Genomic DNA, 24,073 nt, shown 5'->3' on the forward strand with positions numbered 1-24,073 from the left:
AGTTATGAATAGTCATCTACTATTGTACAGTTTTTATTTTATGGCACTCACCATTGGTTGCCCACCCTTCTTCCTTGGTAAAAGAATCTATTTTGTTCAGTTCCACAGGAGGTGGACCCAGCCGCACGCCAGGGTACAAACCATGATTCATCTAAGTCAGCTTGGCAATTCCATTCAACTGGTCTAAGGGTAGGCATGTGACCCAATGTCCCTCAGAAGGATGCAAGAGGAAATTTTCTGAGGGCTTCATCAAAATCTTTTTAGAAGAAAGCTCTGACCTGGGCCACCTTCCTTCCTGACACATAAGTGAAGCAAAGATATTTGGAACTCAGGTGGTTGTCTTGTGACAAGTTAAAAGGTTGGATGGTCTGAGTCCTTGAACTTCTAATTCCACCTGGAAATTCCCACCTCCACACTATGGGTTGAGCAAACTAATTCAAAGCCTTTATTCTTTCAGTCTTCATAAGGTTATTCTATTATTTGTAGGAAAACCATCCTAAAATGACAAACATTTCAAATTACTAAATGGCAAAAGTATGTTCTATGTATTTACTATAACACTAAAACTGTTAACAGCATGTTACTGGATTGTGAATAACAAAAGGGATTTAGAAATGAAAGTCACTGATCTTCAGAATCCTACTTTAATCTTTTCCAATTTGTATTTTCCCTCCCTCCCTTCCTTTCTTCCTCCCTTCCCTTCTTTTTCTCTTTGTCTCTTTTTTCCTTTTTTCTTTCTCTCTTTCTTTCTTTCTCTCTCTCTCCTTCCTTCCTTCATTCCTTAAAGCAGTTCACATTGTAGAAAATATGATTTGAATTTCAACTCCTCTATACCTAACTCTAAGAAAGTGGTAGCAAGAACTGATTGCTAACAAAACAGGTAATAGGAGAAAGAAAAAGAAGCTGAGACAAAAGGGATTTGGGGATATTTAAAACATACTAGACACTAAAAGTCCAGCTTCATCACTATACAATATAGCCATATAACAGAATTCAACTTGTACCCTCTAAACCCAGTGGAGTTTTTAAAAAAGGGAAAAAAAGTACTAAAATCTTCAATCTCATTCATAATTTTAATTGTTCTTAAAGTTCAACCATTTTAAATTGTTAGTTAAAACAAAGTAATTCACCCGCCAGATGAAAATGGGCCAGGTTTTAAACACCTTCAAAACTGATAGCTCAATTGGCATGAACTGGCATTAGGTTTCCCATAATAATAAGCACTGGGGGTTGTTAGGAAATGGAATGCAAAATCATCAGGTAAGACACTAAATTGTCTCTGATTTTCCCATTTTCTTGCAGCTATATTCAGTCAAATAAAACAGAAAGGAAACAGGTTGTCTTGAGTTCTCAAGCTGGAAGAGAATCTGACAACAAGCCTCAGGGCCACCACCAAATCATGACGAAAGTGAAACAAAACGCTCAGCATGTGGCCCTCAAAACTTCCTAGAGAAGCTGAAATTTTCTCACTAGAAAAGTAGAAGATTAATTATGGGGGTTTTAAAATACTACAAGGGATACTATAGCTAAGACTACACTGTCATTCAATTGCAAGGCCTCATTTTTAGGGGAGATTTGTTAAAAATATTTCTCAGAAACTAAAAATTGAATAGCAGCCTTTATTTATTTATTTTTTTAAAAAAAAACACCTGCAATTTGTCTTCTAATTGGTGTTCTTACTTGTAAATATTAAACTAATTGCTTACAATTTCTTAAGTCCATAGATAATCTATTCACTTAGAGCAACTTTTTTTTTGTTTTTAGTTTTTCAGTTCCTCAATGCTGTCACAGAGCTTTCTACCTAGCTGTAGCCTGCTAAGTAAAGGTGAATGGTATAACAATATAACAAACCCAACAATGTTTCAGACAGATTTTTTAATAGCCTCTCGCATTCTTATGACCTTTTTTATTTCAGCATGGTTTAACTGTGATAGCTACCAAACCTAAGAGTGTGTTCTTTAGCTGTATGATCATATATCACAAAACCTCCAAAATGCCAACAATTTCCATAAATGCCATATTTCACTTTGTAGGGGAAAAAAAATGCCCATCTCCAGACCAAGAATACTAGCACTTCGGATTGGAGACACACTGTTCAAATTCACTGGGTTAGATATACAGTCACTTTATTGTAAAAAGTAACAATAGAAAGAATCTGATAGGCTGTGTAGGGTGACAACCTTTTCTTATTCAGAATACTGAAAAGCAAGCTAGTGCAAGGAGCTTCCCTAGCTCTGAAAGCCAGGCTTGAGATCCAGCCTCTGTTTACCTGACAAGTTCAATAATGTACAGCTCGACCTCCTTCAGTCCTAGTGGTGTGGGAGAAATAACTGACAAATATTATGATGTTTACATAAACCTCATTTTTCAGTGGAGGTATTCTAGACCCTTCACATTAATCAGCAAGAAACAAGGTAGCAGATTTGTTCCCTTCATATAAGGAAGTGAGAGAAGAAGACAACCAAGGTCACACAAAAAAAAATAACTGAAAAACAGGGAAGAAAAACCCAATTTTGTATGTGTATAGTTGAAGCATTTTATTGATTCGACTCTTACATAATAAACCATTTTATTGATTGCCTGAATCCCTCCTGCATAAATGTAACATTCCAATGGAATTTTACTAAAGTATCACCCTAGTTAATCTAATACCCTATCCTTTTCACGACTGCCAAAATACATATTTACCTGTTTAAGGCTAAATTCAAAGAAGTCAGCCTAGTGTTGCTTGAGCATAGGAAAAAAAATAATGTAAATTTAATTGTATATTTCCATAATGTTGTGTTTGTGGCATTAGCTGAGAAGCCCTGGAATTTCAAAGCTGTCTTCCACTGCTAAACTACTTTGCACTTTGCAATTGATTAAGAACAGCAGAAGCAGTCAGAGTTGTATATCAAATTAGAGTTGATAAAAGCACTTAATGTAGATTTGAATGCCTTCTTGAAAAAGATTTCAACTCCCTTAAATTGACATGACAACAAATTCTTACAGCAGCATAAAAAGTATTAGCTGAAATGTTATGGCTTTGGCTTAAATTTCCATCTGCAGCTCATCAAATGACTAAACAGTAGAAAGGAATTAAACCAAATCAGACTCATTACAGAGTCTGATATGCTGGCAGAATATAAACTTTCACTGCTTAGCATCTGGAGTTTTGGGTGACTAACATTTAAATGCTTATGCTTGTCTGTTTTGTGAAAAAGAGAAAAGTTTAGTAAGAATATAGGTGAGACATCTGATCATTACATTTAACCTATAGAAATTTATAATTCATTCTGTCTCCCTCTCCTCCTCCCCTCCCCCACACATACATATACACACACACACACACACACACATACCATTTCTCTTTAGTCCCCTAAATATTCTCAAGAGTTAAAGAACCACTCAAAATGAAGGATAATTAACTTTAAATTTGCCCCTTGTGCAAAATTCTGATAAACATGGTAATCCTCTTCTCATTTTTCTAATGTAAAGAATGTCTATCTGAAACATTTGCTGATCCTTATACTGAAAACTGGTCAAGTGTTCCAGGATAAATAGCTTACATTTCCTCTCCTCCTTTAGCCATATGCTAGAAGAAATATTTGAGAGTGTTCTTACAGACCATTGCCTGCAAACACCAGGTATCAGAGTGTTCTCTGATGTAGTGAGAGTATAAATCCATAAAGTTAAAGTCAACAGAATCTATCAAAGGCATCCTCCCAAATAAGATTCTCTAGAGCCTACAGTGTCTCTGAAACATCATTCAATACCTCTCTCCCCATGGTTCTTTAAGTCCTGGGAACTTCTGCATTAATATACCTGACTCCTGAATCCACCCAGGAAGGAAGGGAAGCTCTAAGAGCCAGGAAATTAAAAAAAAAGAGCCTCAATGGAGGATCCAGGTGTGATACATTTGTGAAGCTCCCCAAACAAAGTGTGTTTTATGCACAGTTGACGTTCAGTAAACAGGTATTGAGTAGCGATTGCCTTGCTTCTCTGACACTGTTGAATAGAAAGGCATGTTGGAGCTATAACCAAGAAAAATTCATGCTCAGGTAGTAAGATTTTTAGTATAATCCAGCACTGAAAGGTAGATGTTCTTATGGAAAAGCCTATTCCCATTGCTTCTCCAACCCTAAGAGATACAATCTTTCAGCTCAAACAGACAGCATTCTCTTGTTTGTATAACCAAGAGTTCTATGATGGAGCAATATTTAAATGAATATGATGAATGGGATATATCAAAGGAAAGGGATTAGTAAGAAAAAAATGAGGTTAAGCTGTGTATTATCATGTTCCACAAATGCCATTCACGTTTCCAGGAAGTGGTTGGTTGCTAAACCTTCTGCACTGGGACAGTGTGCAAATAATAGGTGCTTCCCAGAAGGCACCACATGGTGGAAAATTAAAAATGTTTTAAAAAGAGGACCAAGAGAAATGCTAGGGTACAAATAAATCCAGAAAAACTTAATACATATGTTTTTTTGGAAGGACTTACCTCTGTACTTCTTAAGTGATAAATAACATGCTATATTGTATGTTTAAAAATCCTATTCAAAGGTAAAGACCATGGACTAAGATCATTATTTGTTCATTTAAAGCTGATGTGAAACATCACAAAAAATACCTTCATGATGCCATATAGGTATCTCTTACCACACAAACTGAACATGGGAAGAATTAAGTCTTACCCTAAACTAGGAACATTTAAGAAGTTAGTTTATTCATAATCTATGCATCTCACTCATCAAATGAGGCCATGTGCTTGAAGGTGCTGAGCAAACTCAAAGGTACTAACTAAATTTAAGGTTTAGTACCAGCAATGGAACCTGCACAAAAATTTATATATGAGCCTGTCAATATACAAAACAACCCCCAATACAGTAAAATGTTATTTCTCATTAGCCTAAACTCACATCTGAGGCCATCTCATTCTGAATATCACATAAGCTCAAAAATATAGAAGTTACTAATAAGATATCAAGACATATGTAACCTATTCAATTCCTTGAACTGTATCCAAAATTAATGAGTCATGAGTAATAAAATGTTTTGCATCAGATGTCTTTTAAATAAAGAGAATATTTGCACGTTATATCAGTTGAAATATCTAAACATTGGCAACTTTTTCTAATATCCTGAGCTGTTCCCAGATTGTAAAATTATCCAGGCCATCTCTCCTTCTTGCCTACTGTTATTTGCCTTTCTGACTATTTCAATTCTCATTGGCAACTTTGTAGAGCAGCATGAAAAAGCAGGCAAAGAAGTTGAAATTCAATCATTTTTGTGCTGCCCATTCTGTAGATATAATAGTTTTATGGTGGAGCAGGCTAGGGCCATCAGGTAAAATGAGATACCTGAATTATAGATAGAGTTCCATTATTCCTGGAAATATTCTTTCTGATCTCGCTGCTAAGATAATTAGGAGTTTGCTATCGTTTCCCAAACAGGAAAACAACACATCAGAGAAACCTCAGCAATATAAGCCAACTACCATTATAGAAGAAGCAAAGATCATACATACATTTTTATTTACTTTATTTACTAGAGCCATTTAAATTATGTATTTACATATGCTTTTAAAACTAGGGGAAAAAATCTACATGAAACACACCTAATAGAAGAAATACACCTTTTTACTGTAATCCTATTTTATGAGTGTGTGTGTGTGTGTGTGTTTAATCAAATGACCATTAGAGCACAGAAATGCCTACGTGAATATATTATTTGCAATAATGATGGAGAAGACTTGTGAGTACTCAGGTCTCTCAAACAGGCCTGTGCTAAGGGGAGGGTGCTCTCCAGCGCTGGTTCTTGAGACAGAGAGCGCGAGAGCACTTCAGAGGGAGGGAGGGTCGGAGAGGCTAAGAACTGGCAGAGGCATCAACCAACAAAAAATGAAAGTACCTACAAAGCACTAAGTTTCCAACAGAGTTCTTAAGTGCTTTGGGTGATTAAAAAAATGCAATTATCAGCTGGATTGGGGGAGGGGTTTATGGTACTTACTAGCATCCTGGCTTTGAGCAAATCACTTTTTCAAGTTTCATTTTTTTTTCTCATGTGCATAATACATAAACTCACAGGGTTACTAGAAAGAGTGAAGATAGGCCGGGTGCAGGGGCTCACGCCTGTAATCCTAGCACTCTGGGGGGCCGAGGTAGGCAGATACTTTGAGCTCAGGAGTTTGAGACTGGCCTGAGCAAGAGCGAGACCCTGTCTCTACTAAAAATAGAAAGAAATTAGCTGGACAACTAAAAATATATAGAAAAATTAGCTGGGCATGATGGTGCATGCCTGTAGTCCCAGCTATCTGGGAGTCTGAGGCAGGAGGATCACTTGAGGCCAGGAGTCTGAGGTTTCTGTGAGCTAGGCTGACGCCACAGCACTCTAGCCAGGGCAACAGAGTGAGACTCTGTTGAAAGAGAAAGAGAGAGAGAAAGGGAAGGAGAGAAAGAGAGAAAGAAAGAAACCAGTAAAGTTATATATTTGCTAATAATTCTATTAAAGAGGAACCTGAGGTCAAAATGCCAAAGTTTAAATCTCATTTTAGCTATTTAGCAGCAATGGTTTTATGTACAATCAACAACTGTCAGTGATTTTGTTTCTTTTTTCATCTGCGAAAAGCAAGCAATATTAAAGTGTTTGCTACGTTATGACTATAAGATTAATACGATAATGCATTTAAAACTTTTACATAATGCTGAGGCCTGGGCAACAGAGCAAGACTCTGTCTAGAAAGAAAGAAAGAAAGAAAGAAAGAAAGAAAGAAAGAAAGAAAGAAAGAAAGAAAGAAAGAAAGAAAGAAAGAAAGAAAGAAAGAAAGAGAGAAAGAATGAAGATAATAAACAGAGTGGTCATAGGGCCCTCTTTGCTCAGGGCAGTCCTACTTAACACCGAGTGTCCCAGCATAATTATTAACTTCAACTATCAAAGTGTCGCAGTTTGGCCAAACAATTTTGTGGTTGCCCTATATACAAATCACCAAACATAATATTTGATACAGAGTGACATTATTATTCAAAAACTGTTTATGCATTTAAATGAAAACAAAACAAAACAAACAAAAATAAACCCCCTCTTATTTGTCTCAATCATAAGCCCAGGGATAGACCCTTTCTATTTAGAGAGTATGGATGTTGATTTGGAGCTTTCATCCTTAGGGCTGTAAACTACTTTAGCAGAAGCGACCCTGTGGCCTTAGAGAGGGACATGCACCATCAAACATCTGATGAGCTACAGAGACACTGGAGCAACTCTCCTTCTAAGTGCCTGGAACAGTGCAGGGTACTTCCTCTATTGAAAGAACCACAGTAAGTATGCCTGCCCTTGAACTCCACCCCTCTGCTGGATTTAGGGAACTCAGTTACACTTCTTAGTTTTCCCCTTCTTTAAACCAACTCTATAAAGAAGTTAAAACTAACATTAGTATTGAGATTTTTCTTAAGACTTTCCCATAGTGTCCTTAAGGTATACTTGCATCATAAATAGGCACCAATAAATATTGTTCTGCAGAGAATCAGAGGTGTTTTCCATCTGTACATGATATCTCTTTGGCCTCAGAGATAACCTCATACTAACCAGCATTTCTATGTTGAACATATACTGTCCTTGTCACTCACTATGACATACCTGAAAAATGCTGAATCTGATTCTCCCAATTAATGCAGGTTATTCTAGAGCAACATTAGACATTCTACAATGTACACTAACCTCCCCTTCCTACTGCAAAGACATGGTTCAGTTCCCCAGAGCAGTTCATCTGTTAATGGAATTCTAAGTATCTGAAAGAGTTCACGGGCACTCAAAAGTTTCCCTCAATGGTGTAGCAAGATTTGTCAAATGTTATAGGAAGGATGCACACTGCCGTGGGAAGAGCAAGGAGTTGAATGGATTCTGAATGTACCTTCATTCTACAGGTCCATGTTCACTGGGCATCTTGGCGCGAACAGAAACACAAGGAAGCCCTTTGGAGCTCTGAGACTGCTGTAGGGATGCACATACCAGCTCTACACAGTAACACAAAGCAAGCTATTTCTTTCCAGGGAAATAGCTTGGAACTATCCACTCTAAACTTTTTCTGCAGCAAACCAAAGAGAGCAAGGTGATTTTCTGCCACTGAGAAAATTTCCAGGCTAACTACCATCCTGCTAGAAGGTATGCACTTAGGGAAGGTAAGAATATTCTCATAGTAGCTGAGGTAGAAAAAGGGGTAAAGTTAAAAAGTAAATCTGGGAAAAAAATGGCTTAAATCAAGCAACTAATTTTGGCATCTACGCATGTAGTTCCCTTCTCTGAGGGTGTAGCAAGTGTTGACTACTCATAGAATAATCCATTGATGATGCCAAGGCTAAGGGCAGAAATAGCCTAAATCTAATTTTAAGTGAGTTCAGAAGGGAGGAGAGCTTTAGAATACATTAATATTATTTTAATATTTATTGACCATTTACAATGTGCTAAGTGCTTTACATCTTAATACCTCATTTTCTCCTATGAGTAACCCACTATTTTTGCCCCTATTTAAAGATGAGGAAACTGAGACAAAGTGGTCAATTAACTATTCAAGGACAAGCAAGTGCAGGAGCTAGAGATCTGAACCAAGGCCGTTTGGCCCTACGATTGATTATGCATTCTACGTGAGGTCAGCCAGATTAGAAGGCTGGTGCATCTACAGGCATGGATTTGGGAGCAAGTTAGCTAAATGTGGAGGAGGGTGAGCGGATTAAGCATGGCTGGAGCAGAAAAACGACATGCGCAAGGATGAATGAGGAGCTCAAAGTGGATACTGAGTGGAGGTCTCGAACACTCAGGGGCCAGAGGGAGCTGGGGAGCAGTTTTGACGGATAGGAGAGCCCTTGAGCAGTCCAGATGAAACAGAGAAGGGCTTATGGGGGCCATGGCTGCAAAAGTCACTGCACAGCAGGGAAGAGCAACAGGACAGGTGTCCAAGGGGATAGGAAAGCCTCTGCAGTGGGGTCTACACAGGACATTTTATTTCCAGACATCAAGGCCATTGTAATTCCCAACTCCACTCAAATGAAAGGGCAGCCTGCCGGAGAGGACGTGCCAGTGAAGTAGAGCATGCCAAAATGAACACCGAATAAAAGCTAATATATCTCACCAGGCAGTGACTGGTTTATTTAATTGGCTTGTTAATTCTTTGAAGGAGACAAATATATGTAAAATTACATTTTCCCCACAATGTGCCATATTTAAAAAAAAATAATGGAAACCTTAACCTGGAAATGCTTATGGAATCATCTTTCACTAACGCCTTGCAAAGCAGTCAGCCATAGTTATAGAGTTTGTTTTATTGCTTTTTAATTGTTGCACTTCTGTAAATAAGCACCACCATATAATTAGGAGGCTGATTCTCTATTCAGGTATGTAGGCGGGCATCCTCGCCTGGCCAACTTGTGACGTTAGGCATGCGTGTGCACGGCACAATTAGCTGCTTGCCCATGGTGCATCCTCTCAGCCAAGGTTACTCTGAGTAGGCTGAGCCCTAGGGCTTCTGTTTTCTACTTTGTCTTCTACACAGACAGATTCTTTTCTCTCTTGCTACTGAAAACATGTAAAACTTAGCGTGGAGAACTATGCTAGGTTGTAAGCAGGTTAGTGTTGTAACAAGCTTAAAGAAGATAAACATAAGTATATTTCCTCTCTTTTTTCAAGAAAGGACTGAAAAACATTCTGACCTCCAAAGAAACACTGGAAAACCAGCAACTTCACTCTTCTGAAATAAAGAGATTCTTAGTCACCTCTTACAGCCCCATAGCCTGCCGCATAGTAGGCGTTCAATAAGTATTTGCTAAATGAATTGGAAGAATTCATATTATGTCATAGATGCTCTCAGAAATGAACATTTTGAAGCACTTCCTGATGTACATGTCTGGGGTGAGGGGAGAGGAGTTTAGGAAGGTATTTGAAAATAGACAAGGGCAGTGAGATTTTTAAAAGAAATCTCACTGGTCTCAGTATTGTCACAATATAATTTTCTATCTAATGAGGCAATGACAAAAATTGATGGAAGAAAATAGTCTGGCCTTGGAATCATCGAGTGATGATTAGAAAACCACATACTGATGTCAAACTCACAAGTGAGTTTTTTGTTACTGGAAAACTGCTCTATAAAGAACCCTGTATGTCAAATTCTTTTCATTAATGAAAGGGTAGATAGACAAAGGAAGATTCATCCTTGAGTGTAAAGTATTACACAAATAATGAATCCAAGTTAAATGGTTTATGGCTATAACAAATAAAGGAATGCTGTTTGGGCAACACTATTACTCCCAAATGGCTTCCCACTTGTAGAAAAAAGCAGCTTCAGACCAGCCCCATAGTGTATACAGTGGTGCAAAATGACCTGAAGAAAAAAATGGTTTCTATGGATATCATTTAGAGATGCATTTCCCTGAATACCTTAAGGCTAAAGGTACTTTGGCTCTTTTCTCAAAGCAATTATGGCACAGGTTCTCCTGCCCAGGTTTTGTTTACATAAGAACAATCTTGGCCACAGGTCATTTGTGAAGGAGATAATTAATCACCAGCTCTTTGAGTACAGGTAGGTTAATTAGTATGCATATAAAACAATATCAAATTTTTTCTCGGAAAATTTTTTTCATTTAAAACAAGGATCAGTAATACCTGCCAGTCTTTTATCCATAGCAAGTACAAAGGCTGTTAGTAGAATACAGAAGACTTAGTTTTTAAACTGTTCAGAAAATATAAGGCATTGCTGATCAACTGAAGGCCTCATTTTAATTTGATTCCAGATCCACAGTGGCTTAGAGGTTGTCTTTTTGAACTAGCGTATGGCTAAAATCTGTATGTAGGTCAGAAATGGAATTTCAGAAGCCATCATATTGTGATATCCTAATAAATGATTAGGGCCAGAACCTCACTTGTTTATGTTTCAAAAAAGCATGCTATTTTCATTATAGCAAACATCCGAATTTTTAAAAATTCCAATATTAAATGTCATTCGGAACATCATCTACATGGACAAGAGAGAGATAAATAAATCTGCAGATGCCTCTGTATACAAAAAGGATGAGTCTTAGGTTTTGAACTATTAAGTACTTTCTTTCTGCAGACAATACCCTAATAAAACAGTTACAAAGTACTCTGAAACCCTGCCACACCCCTTTGATTAAACCACACTTCACAAAATATTTAGATGGAGCCTGAATAAATCAAATAAACATCGAGGCAGGAAATGCAGCCAGGAATGCTCCACCAGAGTCTGAAGGGCCATCTCACTTGAAAATTTAATCAAACAAAAATCTACTGTAATTCCAATGCAGCCTTTGCACTTAAGGAAAGCTAGTTAAGTCTCTGACATTTTGATTTTCACAGCAGATGGAAGAAAAAAATAATAACAACAAAAAAAACAAAAAACTTCCTTGGCTCACAAACATATGTGTCCAGTTGAGATTTCAATTTCTCGAGCCTTACGCAACATCCAGCAAACAAACAAACAAAAAAGGTTATTTTCTATTACTCACTATTACTCCAGGATTTCAGTAAATATTTGATACTGATCTCAAAGAAGCCCGAGTCCTGCTGGCTGGCCATGTCTGCGGCATACAAAGAGGCTCCTAGGACGGGGAGCCGCTGGAGGAGCAGGTACCGGGCGTGGAGATGTGCCTGTCACAGGTTAGTGATGTAAGCGCGGGGTCAGGAGCGGAGAGGGAGGCTCTGCAGATCCACCTCCGGCGCTGGCAGGGAGTCCTCATTTAAAGGACACGGAGGAGCGGGAGAGAGATGCTCGGCCGCTCCTCCTCCTCCTCCGGGTCCAGGACTTGCTTCTTATTTGCTGGGCGCCGCTCTCGCTGCAGCGCTCACAGGCGGCGGCTGCCGCTGCTTTCATTTCTGGGCTGCCATGACCAGAAATGCCCGCTGCCGGCCGCCCACATGCTCCGCGCCAGCCAGGTACGGCCCCGAGGAAGTCCCCACCTGAACTGCGATCGGCTTTCTCCCGGGACGGAGGGTTTGCTGGCCGGCCTGGCCGACACGGTGCGGGCAGCCTCCCTGCCCACAGGGCGGCCGCGGGCCTGAGGGATGGGCCGGGAGCGCCGCCCCCCGCCCCTGCCCGCTGTCTCGACCTGAGCCACCGCTCAGCCTCCGCCTGGGCTGGCGAGGCTGATCCCAGTTTCTGTGGATCCCCTCTCTCCAGCAAGGCTTGCAGCGAGCAGCCTGGGTGTGCTCTGGCTGCGACTTCCCCTTGTGTCTGTCCCTGAAACGTACACGACTGCAGCGCGCTGCGGTAAGCAAGGCTGCACCCCTGCATCTGGTTGCAGCGACGTTTTAAAAAGCCCCATCCGTCAGCCTCATTGCAGTAGGGAAGCTCGATAACAAGATGTTTACCTGGGCTCTCCCCCACCCCCTTTCCTTTCACAGGAACAGTGGAATCTGCATTTTTGTGCTTCCCCAGCCCAGAAATGCAGTCGTTTTGAGGGGCACCTGAGCCTGAACGTGTGCACCAGAAAGGGACCATGTGAACCACCTGCTTAGTCTGCTTGTCTTCGGAATGTCACAGACTCCACCATGGATCTGTTTCTCAAACCTCTCATTTCTAAGAATCGCCAAACCCAAAAAAGCTTATTTTATTTGTATTTAAAGGATAAGAAGCAAAAGCATTAGATTCCCTGCTGTACAATGGCTTTTTACTTCATGAATTCTTGATATCAGGTGTCCTGATTTCGGTTAGCTTTGTTTCATGTTATCATTTAGTTTGAATGGGGGATTAAATAAGAGTATTGTATTTTAATAATGACAGGCTATGTTTGAGCAGGTGGGATTTGGCCAACTATCTCATAAACCGTGGGATCTTTCCCCCTGCCCCAGTACATTTATGATTAATGAAATCAAAAGAATTCATAAACTATGTTAATAATTTAACTAGTAAATGTTGGGCATATTCCCCAAATCCACACACAATTAGGACTTCCTACATTAACAGTTCACTTGAAAAATGGAAAGGAAAGAGTTCGCATACTTTTAAGACAAAGAATTTTAAAATTTCACACTAAATAAAACTTTTAGAGCGATGTCCTGAAATGCCCTAAGACACTTTATCAATATAATGAGCTTTTCAAACTCCTTACACTTACCCAAAAGGCAAGCACTCAACTACTCAGATTCCTAATGCCACTCATAGTGCTTTATTCTGAGGAAATCTCTCATCAGATTGACTATTTTTTAATTCATACACATATTAGAGTTGATGAGCTAATTTTCTTTTATCAATTGTATTTTGAATGTATGGATTCTAGGTAAAATAGGACCCAAAGGTTTTACCTCTAAACAATTATTATATCTGAAAACAAATGTAATACCCATGCCCATCTGATCTGGGCCCCCCCCCTTACATGGCAATGAATAAACAGGGAGATCACACAGTACCTTGGAATTAATGATGGCACAGGATCTTGAGGCAGGAACCCAACTTCCCACCTGGCACCAGCCCTTACTAGCTTTGAGACCTAAAGCAAACTATAAACCTTGATAAGTCTTAGTTTCCTCATCTGCAAAATGGGGATAATAGTTGTACCTACTTCTTACCGTTGTTGAAAAGAGTAAATGACATCTGATATGAAAACTGCTCAGCACAGTATCTTGCACATGGTTAATACTTCATTACATTTTAGCTAAATTGATTTTTATTATTATGAAACCTGAGTAACTCCAGAATAGAGCTTTTTTTGAAAAGTCAAACACACTTTTATACTACTTATGTGGTTTAGAATGTATATTACTTTTGAAAAACAATGGTAACTATTTGGGGTTAGCAAATTGGAGACATTTAAAATCAACTGCAATAAGCAAACATGCTATTCTGCATTATTATTCAAACAGAGAGAGATTCTGTTGATCACACAAAAGAGAACTTAACTGGCTTTTAAAAGTTTTCTATACTAGTATAAACATAGTAACTTGCTGGGAATGCCACTCATATATATTTCAAGGGAAACTATCATAAAAATTTAAATGCTATTTAGAAAAGAATGTTTCAATGGCATCTAGTTTTCCCTGTGAAGAGTGAATCAGCAACTAAGAGCCCAGTTTCTGTCTGTCAGAACCTGACATCTTGTCCAGTGTATGCTTTTTCCTCATTCGAGTACCTTTAAAGAGAGCGTATATTGTAAAAGAACAGAAAGGGCTTTGTTTTGTTGAAAGGCCTGCAAATCAAATAGAATGACACCTGCTGCAAGCAGGGATGAAACATTTGTCCTTTTGTCTCCTCTCTCTCTCTAGGGGCCTTATATATAAAAAAAATAGTCAGAACAGGCACCTGGACAGAGAGGTACTTTTAAAATCTGAATCTGTCCCTGGCTTGCCACGTGACTTTAGATGTCATTTAAGATGACCTAAAGCTATCTCAGCTTTCATACCTTTAAAAATGAAGAATCCTTTCTTAAAAATCTTAGGAAAACATATAATGAGTCTTTAAGCAAGGAATTAGACATAGATGTTGGGGGCTGAGTGAAAGATAACAGTAATACAGAGTGGAAGGCCTCAGGAAATGGTGGCAAAGAGTGGAAAAAAGTCACAAAGCAGCCTGATGAGTGATGACAATTAATGACATATCTACATTTACTGGATGTTAATATTGTATTAAAATACGTTTTTGTTTTGTTTTGTTTTGTTTTTGAGACAGTCTCACTCTGTTGCCTGGGCTAGAATGCCGTGGTGTCAGCCTAGCTCACAGCAACCTCAAACTCCTGGGCTCAAGTGATCCTTCTGCCTCCCACCAAGGAGCTGGGACTACAGGCATGCGCCACCATGCCCAGCTAATTTTTTCTATATATTTTTAGTTGGCCAATTAATTTCTTTCTATTTTTAGTAGAGACGGGGTCTCACTCTTGCTCAGGCTGACTTTGAACTCCTGACCTTGAGTGATCCTCCCTCCTCGGCCTCCCAGAGTGCTAGGATTACAGGCGTGAGCCACTGCACCCAGCCTATGAAGTAAGTACTAGGCTCATTTTACAGAGGAGAAAATTGAGGCTTAGAGTAACATAAAATAAAGGTCATAGCTGATAACGCTTAGGTCTACCAAATTTTAAAACTCCAGTCATTTATCATAGCTTTTTAATATTTTTTTTAAATCACAAGCAAGGCAAGAATCATGGTTACCAACTTCTTTAAAGAAAGTTCAGGAAGAAATGTTAAGACCCTCCTTATTACCAAGAGAGGGGCTGCCGGTCCCCCTGATACTCTCCTAACCTACTCACTGCCTTCCTGACTGACTTCAGCCTGAGTGAGGAATTATTCCCTGAGGACTGTAGCCCTAGGCCAAAGGAGTCTATAGAAGAATGCCAGTATTTTTCACAAGAATTTGATTTGTTGTATAGGTTGTGGTCTCAACAAGGCCATCTGGCCTGGAGTGTAGGTAAGGAGAATGAGAATGGAAATCCAGTATGACCTTTACCCTCCCAGTAGTTAAGGGGTGGTAATGGTCTGTGTCCACCCTGCTGTGGGACTGCATCAGCTCTTTACAACTTGGAGGTGGAGCTCAGACTAGATTTCCACCCTCACTCCAGACAAATGGGTGCCTATTTTGTAATCAAGATACTGTACAGGCTGGTGGTAGACCTGGGTGGTCAGTAGGAACCAAAGAACAGAGTGTTTCAAGAAAGGGGGACCCACTGGTTACCTGTACCCCTGTGTCCCAGCCTGCCGTGTGGCAGAGTGGGAGGAGGGTGATAAATGGCGGGTGGATTGTATCTCACAATCTACGGTATTTATTCTCCCCCCAGCCTTGATTCCTGTGATAACCATCTGTCCTATCTCTCCCTTCAGAAGAGCTGTGTCTTACTCAGTTTTGTACCCACCACAGCTCCTCGCACACAGTAAGTCCTCATGCAATAAACATATGTTTAGTGCATACATGAATGAACAGGCTTCTCTTGCTTGTCCGGTGTTATCTGCTGCCTGTGGGGGAAAAACGTGCAACAGAAATGCAATCGGTTTGTGTTTTAATTCATACATAATTTATTCTCTTTTAGCATTTTTGACAATTTTTCAAGGCTAAAATGTGTGGCATTCAAAGAAAAAATGTGACTACAAAGCTAGGCAAACTGTCTGGGTGCATGCCAACACCAAAAGCCATTACCTAATGATTTTAAAGCATCTGATTGAGTTGATTGGGTTAGAATTGGAATCCGCCCCCTTTCCTTGTGTGGATGGGTGCACGTGGGTACACACGTGTAATTACTGTCACAGAGTGACATGTACATTCATGCACGGAATGTGTTAGGCAGAGAGAAATGTTTCACTAGCATCCTGAAACAAAGAAAAATTACTTAATGTATTAAAAACATTGCTTTATCAATTTTTGATCAGCAGTTTCAAATTCCAAAAAAGCATTAAATATATTTTATTCCCACTATTATATATTGTATCTTAAGAACGGCTCCAAATCAAATTAAGAGTCCCCTGGATTGAGAAAGAAAGACAGCAGCTGAGGTCAATGGTGATAAGTATGGAAAAGGGGTTTCATTTCTCTTTAAGCAGTAGAATAACAGGCCTTTTAGAAATAACCTAAAGAACAGTGTCAAGATAAATAAACTTTCTTTTGACCTATTTTAGATACACAATTTGGGCTGATCTATCCCATTCTAAGATATATTGGAGAAAAAATATGCAATGATGCCACACAATGTTCATGTGGTAAGCATGAAATGCAATAATTGTTCCCTTAAAATAATCTAACCCATATACACAAATCATAACAAAAACAGATTCTGGAAGTGTTGAAAACATTTATTCCACTACTATCCACTGCAAATGATTTTTTTCAATGAATTGAAAGACATTTAAATCTTTGAATGCAACAGAACTTCATTAAAGCAGAGCTTGTTGTTGCACAGATTCAGACATAAACAAGGAAAATCATGTCTCTTAAAATTGTTTTCATTTAAAAAAAATAGCAGCAGAATTCTTTTTTTTTCTTTCTTACTCAGCTCTATTGCAAAGGAGTTTTATATGGAACTAAGGGTCAGGACAAAGGAAATGGATGTTAGTCTAGAGCATAGGGAAGCCCTCAAAGGATTTAAGCAGGAGGAGACAATAAAAGTCACTGAGAAGTGGCAGTGGAGAGTGGGGAAAAGAAAGCCTGGATTTCACCCCACTGCTGCTCTACACATGGATGCCCCCCTCCACGCACCTGTCATCACCCAAGGTGTTTTTACAAGTCTACAGTGTGGTAAGAGAATCAACATTTATTATGTGCTTAATGTTGAGGTCTGGGGCTTCTAGGCTGTATTTCAGAGGACCTATATAGACAATGGGCACACCTGCTGGTCACATCCCTAAAATTGGTACTGAGACATCATGAGAATGAACTGGAATGAGGGCACTAGTTAACCCAGTCCCCCACACTGATGAAAGGAAAATTGAACCTCTCTTCCAATCTCATTCCAGACAAGAATGGTGACTTCAGGAACAAATGTTCAAAGAATACTAAGAGGGTGAGTGATATTGGAGACCAGAGTCAAGTCCCTGCTCTATTATCTAGGAGCTGTGTTGTTGGCAAAGTTGTTGAGCACCTCATGGCCCCAGGTTCCTTGCCTGTAAATCAGTGTTTATCACACAGGTCTGTCAGGAGGACTGAATGAAAGCGTAAGCAGATGAAAACTGTCAAGCAGTCAATCTATAGTGAGCAATGAACCCAGAATACGCAGCACAAAATGCCCCCTAACTCCACAGTCAGGTAGGAAAAGAGGGAGAGAGGGGTCCTGCCTATCCCAGACGGTCCCTACCTCTAGCCCTCTGCTGTCTACCAAGGTAAGGTGGACCTGCCAACAAGCCTGAAGATTTGTAAAAGTAAGGGAAGTCTAAACATACATACACATGAAAAATATTTATTAATATCTTAGTGCTTCTAATATTTGGTGCCCAGGGTAAACTTCCATCTAAGTAGAGATTCTGGCTACCTTAGTATCATTTCAAAATTTACCTAATTTATGCTTCTAATCAACCTCTCAAAGTAGGGCCTCTATATATTTAGATATTATTTACCTAGATCCCAAACCAGGAGATGTTGTGGTTCATACATATTTTGTACACATGAAGATTTGGCCTCAATTTCTGCAGAATAAAGGTATGGCATACTTAGTATTTAATGTTGTATTTATAAACATGTATGCAAAGAGAAAACACAGGAGGATTTCCACTACTGCCACTTATCAGGAAAATACACAATATTACTAATAACTTTAACATCCTATTTTCAAATACCACAAACAATCTGAGAAATTATTTACACTCAGATACAAATAGGTCCAATATAACTAGCTATAATGTAGCCAACTATTAATACATGATTATTAAATATTAATTTCTTTCTGAAGAAAAAAAAAACCTCAGCATTTGCTTTGCATATTATTGTTTACCAAAACACACAGATAGATGATTCTTATATTTATGAAAATCAACGTTGCCCTTTAGATTTACCATATAAAGGAAAACTAAGAAAAAGATAGTTCTTTCCCATATGAATGATAATCCAACAAAACAAAACAAAAAAGAGCATTTTCATAGTGACAAAAATGAAGTACTTTTTAGGGCTAGAGTAAACATTCCCACCAATGTTCTCAATTTCATACACAAAAATAAATATTAGAGTTTAAGTCATAAGGGACAGATAAACTTTTCCTCAAAGGTACCATTTAATGTACAAAGTGATTAAAATCTATAATTTTTACATCAACGGAATTGGGAGAAATTAGAAATTCTGACTAGTTTTTTATATGTGTACTACTTAGATTTTACATTTTTTTCCTTCTAGGTACTAAAATTATTTTCCTTCTAGGTATGATCATGTATTACAACAAACTTTGAAGGACTGGGAATTCAGAAACTTTTGATTTTACTTATTCTGACCCTGATACTTTGACCTTCGGCACGTTTATTTCTCTGCTAAAGAAAGGACACTGTTTCCCATCATCAAACTGCCTGGTCTCTTAGAGCAGGCCAACCTTTGATTTTCCATACTATTGGGAAGAACCATGGCATGGGAAAAGCAGAACACTGGGTAACAAATTATTTTATGCAAGCCTTTGGTATACATTATTTAACATTCTGGCAGCCTTCTCAGTTGTTTTGACTAAGCTGGTGTCAAGGGTATCCATGAAAGCACATGCTGGCTGACTGGCAGGATACGCTGACATAGGACCAAAAAATAACTGAGGCTTTAAAAAGATAAATCAATATGAAAATGGTCAAGTCGTCCACTGTGAAGCTAATGAGGCAATATCAAAGTGCTTTGTTCAGCTCAGAGGAAAACCAATAGAAACTACACAGCTAGACAAGTTCTGTAAACCAGTAATAAACAATAGCCACAAGCCAGGTTATTATCACTGAGATTAAGGACAGTGAAACTAAGGAATTAAAGGAATGTACAGCATCACTTTATTTGGAACTAACACTTTAAAAAGAAGTGTCTCTCTCATTGAGCAGCTCTGAATTCACCTTAAAGTCTCCAAACTGGCCATCTGTTTGTGGAGCTGCCTGCTACGGACCTCCAGCTCCTGTCTTTTACAAGACTGTGGTCTAAGCCTGACAACAGTGCAGCCAGAGAAGCCATTTATCACCGTCTCCACCCACGGGCATGGCTCAAGCACACTGTATTAGAAAATGTGGCTGTGAAGGGGCAAGTATATTTTGGAGGATAGAGAAAGCCTTACAAGGCATGTTTTTAGAAAGGGTGGGAAATCACCACCCTACTTTGACCAGACAGGCAGGGCTTTGTGTAGGAGGGTGGGGCTGTCAGAAACTGTCTAAGGATGGAAGGCAGCAGCTCAGTAGGCTGGTGGGGAGAGCGGTGCCAACTGCACAGCTCAGCTTGGGAGGCAGAAATAAGGGGGAGAGTTAATGATCTTTGCAGACCGTCAGTGAGTGAGGTCACTCTGAGAAACCCAGGGAACAGAGGTGGAGGGTCGTGATGCTGACCCTTGGGCTTAGCCTTGGAGAATCCAAGCTCACAGTCAGCTCAGCCCCTCTCCACCAGGTACTGCCCACAGTGATCCATTTTGTGTTTGACCTATTTCTTTCTCGTTTATAGGGTGCATGTGATACTACTATCCTATTTGCCCTGTACAGAAAGTTGTTTCATGATCTCAGGGGAGATTATGTAGATGAAAGGGCTTTGTATTCCCAGAGTGCTAGTGTTAAATGTCCAGGGCTCCATCAGTGCAAGAATCAGACAAGAGGGTGGGTGGTCCCTCCTCAGCCCTTCACCCTTCCTGGTCCTTGTAACAGCCTGCTGGACTTTCAGTCTGGGGTTTAGGGATATACCAGGGGTGTCCTGCTCTTTAAGTGGCCATTCACCAACACCAGGAATGTGCTGGTGGTTTGCCTGGGTCTTATCCAAACGCCACTCCGGCATCTCTGGATAAATACAGGATGGGTGGCAGCTGTGGTTGGATTACTACTCCACCCTACTTCAAGCCTTATTTTCCACCTTCCTGGCTCCCCAAGGGAGTTCTCCCTTTTTCTTATCCTTTAAAATTATTTTTAAATATTTACTTTGTCTATGAATTCTCAGATCCTTACCTTTGTATATCACTTCTCACATATATAATTTAAATTTAAATTTGTGTTCATACAACAAGGGATAGCAGAAGAGTAAGGGAAAGGGATGTGGACATGGGCCTTCTGCTAAACTTTTGGATTAAAGATAAAAGGTTCAGGTATCACTGGATCTTTCACAGAAACCACAGGTATAATGGTTGTCCCCAAAGTTGTTGCTTGACTATAGAATACCAGTTAATTATAATCCTCATGCCATGTTAAGCACAGGCAGTATAACTCACATTTAAATGTGATCAAAATCATCCATATTTGAAAATATAAAACATAAATTGTCATCCTATGAGTTAAATGAGCCCCTCCAAAAAAGTTACATGTATAGATACAATTTCCAGTTGATGAAAGATCTTAATTTTTTGATAATCCTATATATTTTTATTAAAAAACAAGATATTTTTCTAATGACACAGAGTAGGAAGGAATGCATTAGATTGCATCATACACAGTAAGGGTGAGTGCTGTTTCATGAAACTTCTGCTCTCTCTATGTGTTTATTTATGTATGCATACACATAGGTAAATACTGGGTTGTAATGTAAAATGTATTTCTTATTGTGAGTCTTGGCTTTAAAAGTTCAAAATCCTCATACATTGCTAGTGGGAATGCAAAATGGTTTAGCTGCTATGGAAACAGTTTTATGGTTCCTTAAAGAGTTAAACATAGAATTGCCATATGATCCTGTGATTCCACTCATATATATATATATATATATATATATATACTCTAAAGAAATGAATATAGGTATTTAAACAAGTACATGTACAGGCATGCTCATATCAACACTATTCACAGTAGCCAAAAGGTGGAAACACCTCAGTGTCCATCAAGGGATGTATGAATAAACAAAATGTGGTATATACACATGATGAAATATTATTCAACCATAGAAGGGAATGAAGTTAGGATACATGCTATGACATGGATGAACCTGAAAAACATTACGCTAAGTTTAAAACGTCAGACAGAAGAAGGTTTCACATTATATAAGAAATATCCAGAATAGGCAAATCCATAGAGTCAGAACACACACTAGCTGTTGCCAGGACCTGTAGGGAGGGGGGAATGAGGAGAATCTGCTCAATGGCTAAGGGGTGTTACTTTGTAGTGATGGAAATGTGTTGGAGATAGATAAAAATGGTAGATGCACAACACTGGGAACACACAAATTGTCCCACACACAAATTGAAGGATCACTTTAAAATAGCCAATTATATGTTGCTTCACCTCAATAAATTATTTTTTTAAAAAAAATGTTTGAACGTCCTTGCTCCAGAAGGCTTGTCACTAGGTCCACCTTTAAATTTGCATTGAAGCCACTTGTGGTGCTGCTACATCTCCACCTAGTGGTGGAGGCACCTTCCGTCTGGACTGCAGTACGAAAGACGCCAGGAGAGCCACTTTCACATCCCAGTGGAAGTTGAATATCTGAGGTCAAGGCCACGCCTTCACTGGGATGTCTATCTCATGAGTGTCTAGATATTGCACAGTGATAACCGTCAGCCACCTTGGCCACCAGGCAGGAAGGAAAGGTGGTTTCCAGTCCCAGCCCTGAAATAGTTCTCAAAAGTCACTGACTCTTTCTGGGGTTTATCTATCTATGACATGGGAACAAAATTCCCTACTGCAGGATTACTGTAAGGTTTAATATAATATAGCAAGAGAAATGCATTGAATACAGGTAGAAGCTTATACAGTGTTAGTTTCCTTTTCATCCTTTTTGATTTCTAAAGATTCTTGGTATGGACTTATGAACTCCAAACAAGGTAAAGTGTGCCTCCAAGAGGGCTTCCCCTGCTTCAGACTTCTGTTGGGAGAAAAAAAAAAGACTGTGGGTGTCAGCCTCAAAGCGGCAGGGATCTGGAGTGATTATGCAAAGGAGGGGAGGGAGCACAAGCAGTGAACACAGAGCAGAAACTTGATAGACTACAGAGCCAGGAGACAAAGCAGCAGCAGGGCTGGATGAGCACCAGGTGTGCAGCAGGGCTGGGCAGAGAGAGGGGAGGGAGGGACCCAGCAGACATTCTAGTTATTGCCACAAATGCTGCCTGAAGGTGTGTGTGTGGGGGGAGAATGCCAAAAAACACACAAGGCAAAATATTTGGATATTTTTGCAAGTGGGCTTGCATGAAAGATTCCAACTTCCTAACGTGTTCTACACACATGAGATGGAAGGCTGACAGGACAACAACCAGAAAAGAGACACCAAATACCAAATGATGAGCTTTTCTAAGGATAAGGCCAAAGGGTATAAAGCAATTCAAAAAGTAAACATGAAAGGAAAGAAAGGCTCATGAAATCTGTTTGAAATAAAACAGGGAGTAAAATTACCAGAGCAGAAAGCACTTGCTCCCAGATCAGAATATTCAGGATGTATAGGAAATTCTATAAAAGTGGTATAATTTGGCATTGGAAAAACAGGAAGAACAAAGTCAAAACACCATTCTTATATACTGCTAAGAACACGGACAGCGTTAATGGAGCAGGTGGTGAGTAGAAAAGAAAACCCCGCCAGCCAGTCGGGGAAGCAAGCACCCCAGCTAGTATCCCTTGCTCTGCAGCAGTCATTTCCACTCGTGTCCACTCCGCAGTCTTTCTGCTTGCCTCCATCCCGTCCTTGGGGATGACCTAGACTCTGAGATGGCAATAAATGTTCCCACTTTTCTGCTGCTAAAAACACAAAGCTCCCTTCACCCCCTTCTCCTGGCCCCACTTTTACCTCCTTCTCAGGACTTCACCCCCATTGGTCTCTCTTGCTTCTTTTTAATTTTTTTTTTCTTTTAACTCTAATCTTGTAACAGATTACTGCCTTGCACCTTAACCTTTCCTTTTCTATCAGATCTTTCCTGCCTTTATGGAAACATATTCAATATTTCTTTTCTTAAAAGCAAACAATAAATAAAACAAAAACCATCTTCTTATCCTGCATTTTCTTCCAATTTCTACCTTATTTTCCTGATTACCCAATTATTGCTTAGTGGGTCAACACAGCTGCCTTAACACACTGCCTTCAGTTCCTCTCCTCATACCCTGTCTCCCTGCAGCCCATCCCAGCTGACTTCTTGGCCACATGCCTGCTAAGGTGACCAACAGCCTCCACTTAGCCAGTGGGCACTTCTCAGTCCTTAACTTAAATGGCACCTCAGCTGATCCTGCTGATCCACACCCTTCTTTTTGAAACTTTATTTTCTCTGCTCCATGACTTAGTGCCTTCCTGGTTTTCCAAGTGTGGCACGATTGGCCCCTGCCTAACTCCCCAGTCTCATTTTGCACTCCCCCTGCCATCTGGGACCCCTCCACCTCAGGGCTTAGCAGTGCTGTTCCACCAGCCTGGGGGCCCTTCTCCCTTCTCTTCTCTTGGCTAAATCCTGTTTGTCCTTCCATCAGTCTAAGTGTTGCTTCCTCAGACAAGCCTTCCCTTGACTCCCTGGTCTAAATCCAGAGCCACTGTTAACATTTTTATTGCTACAAATAGTTTAATAGCACTCATCACAATTTG

The 24,073-nt window shown here is 39.6% G+C and overlaps 1 protein-coding gene across 7 annotated transcripts in view; it reads right to left on the reverse strand.

Moving 5' to 3' along the window:
* The window catches only part of FRY (FRY microtubule binding protein), a 407,943-nt gene that overhangs the window by 226,553 nt on the left and 157,317 nt on the right, over positions 1-24,073 (reverse strand). For 2 of the 7 annotated variants that reach the window (XM_012752138.3, XM_076009507.1), the window contains exon 1: positions 11,490-11,619. The exons of the other annotated variants lie outside the window; for them this stretch is intronic. In XM_012752138.3, the coding sequence (XP_012607592.3) occupies positions 11,490-11,559 (70 nt within the window). In that variant the 5' untranslated portion in view covers positions 11,560-11,619. Of the gene's footprint in view, positions 1-11,489; positions 11,620-24,073 lie in introns of those variants that run through there. 7 annotated transcript variants of the gene reach the window in all.

The sequence above is a fragment of the Microcebus murinus genome, chromosome 13 (genome assembly GCF_040939455.1).
Source record: "Microcebus murinus isolate Inina chromosome 13, M.murinus_Inina_mat1.0, whole genome shotgun sequence".
NCBI classification, from domain to species: Eukaryota; Metazoa; Chordata; class Mammalia; order Primates; family Cheirogaleidae; genus Microcebus; species Microcebus murinus.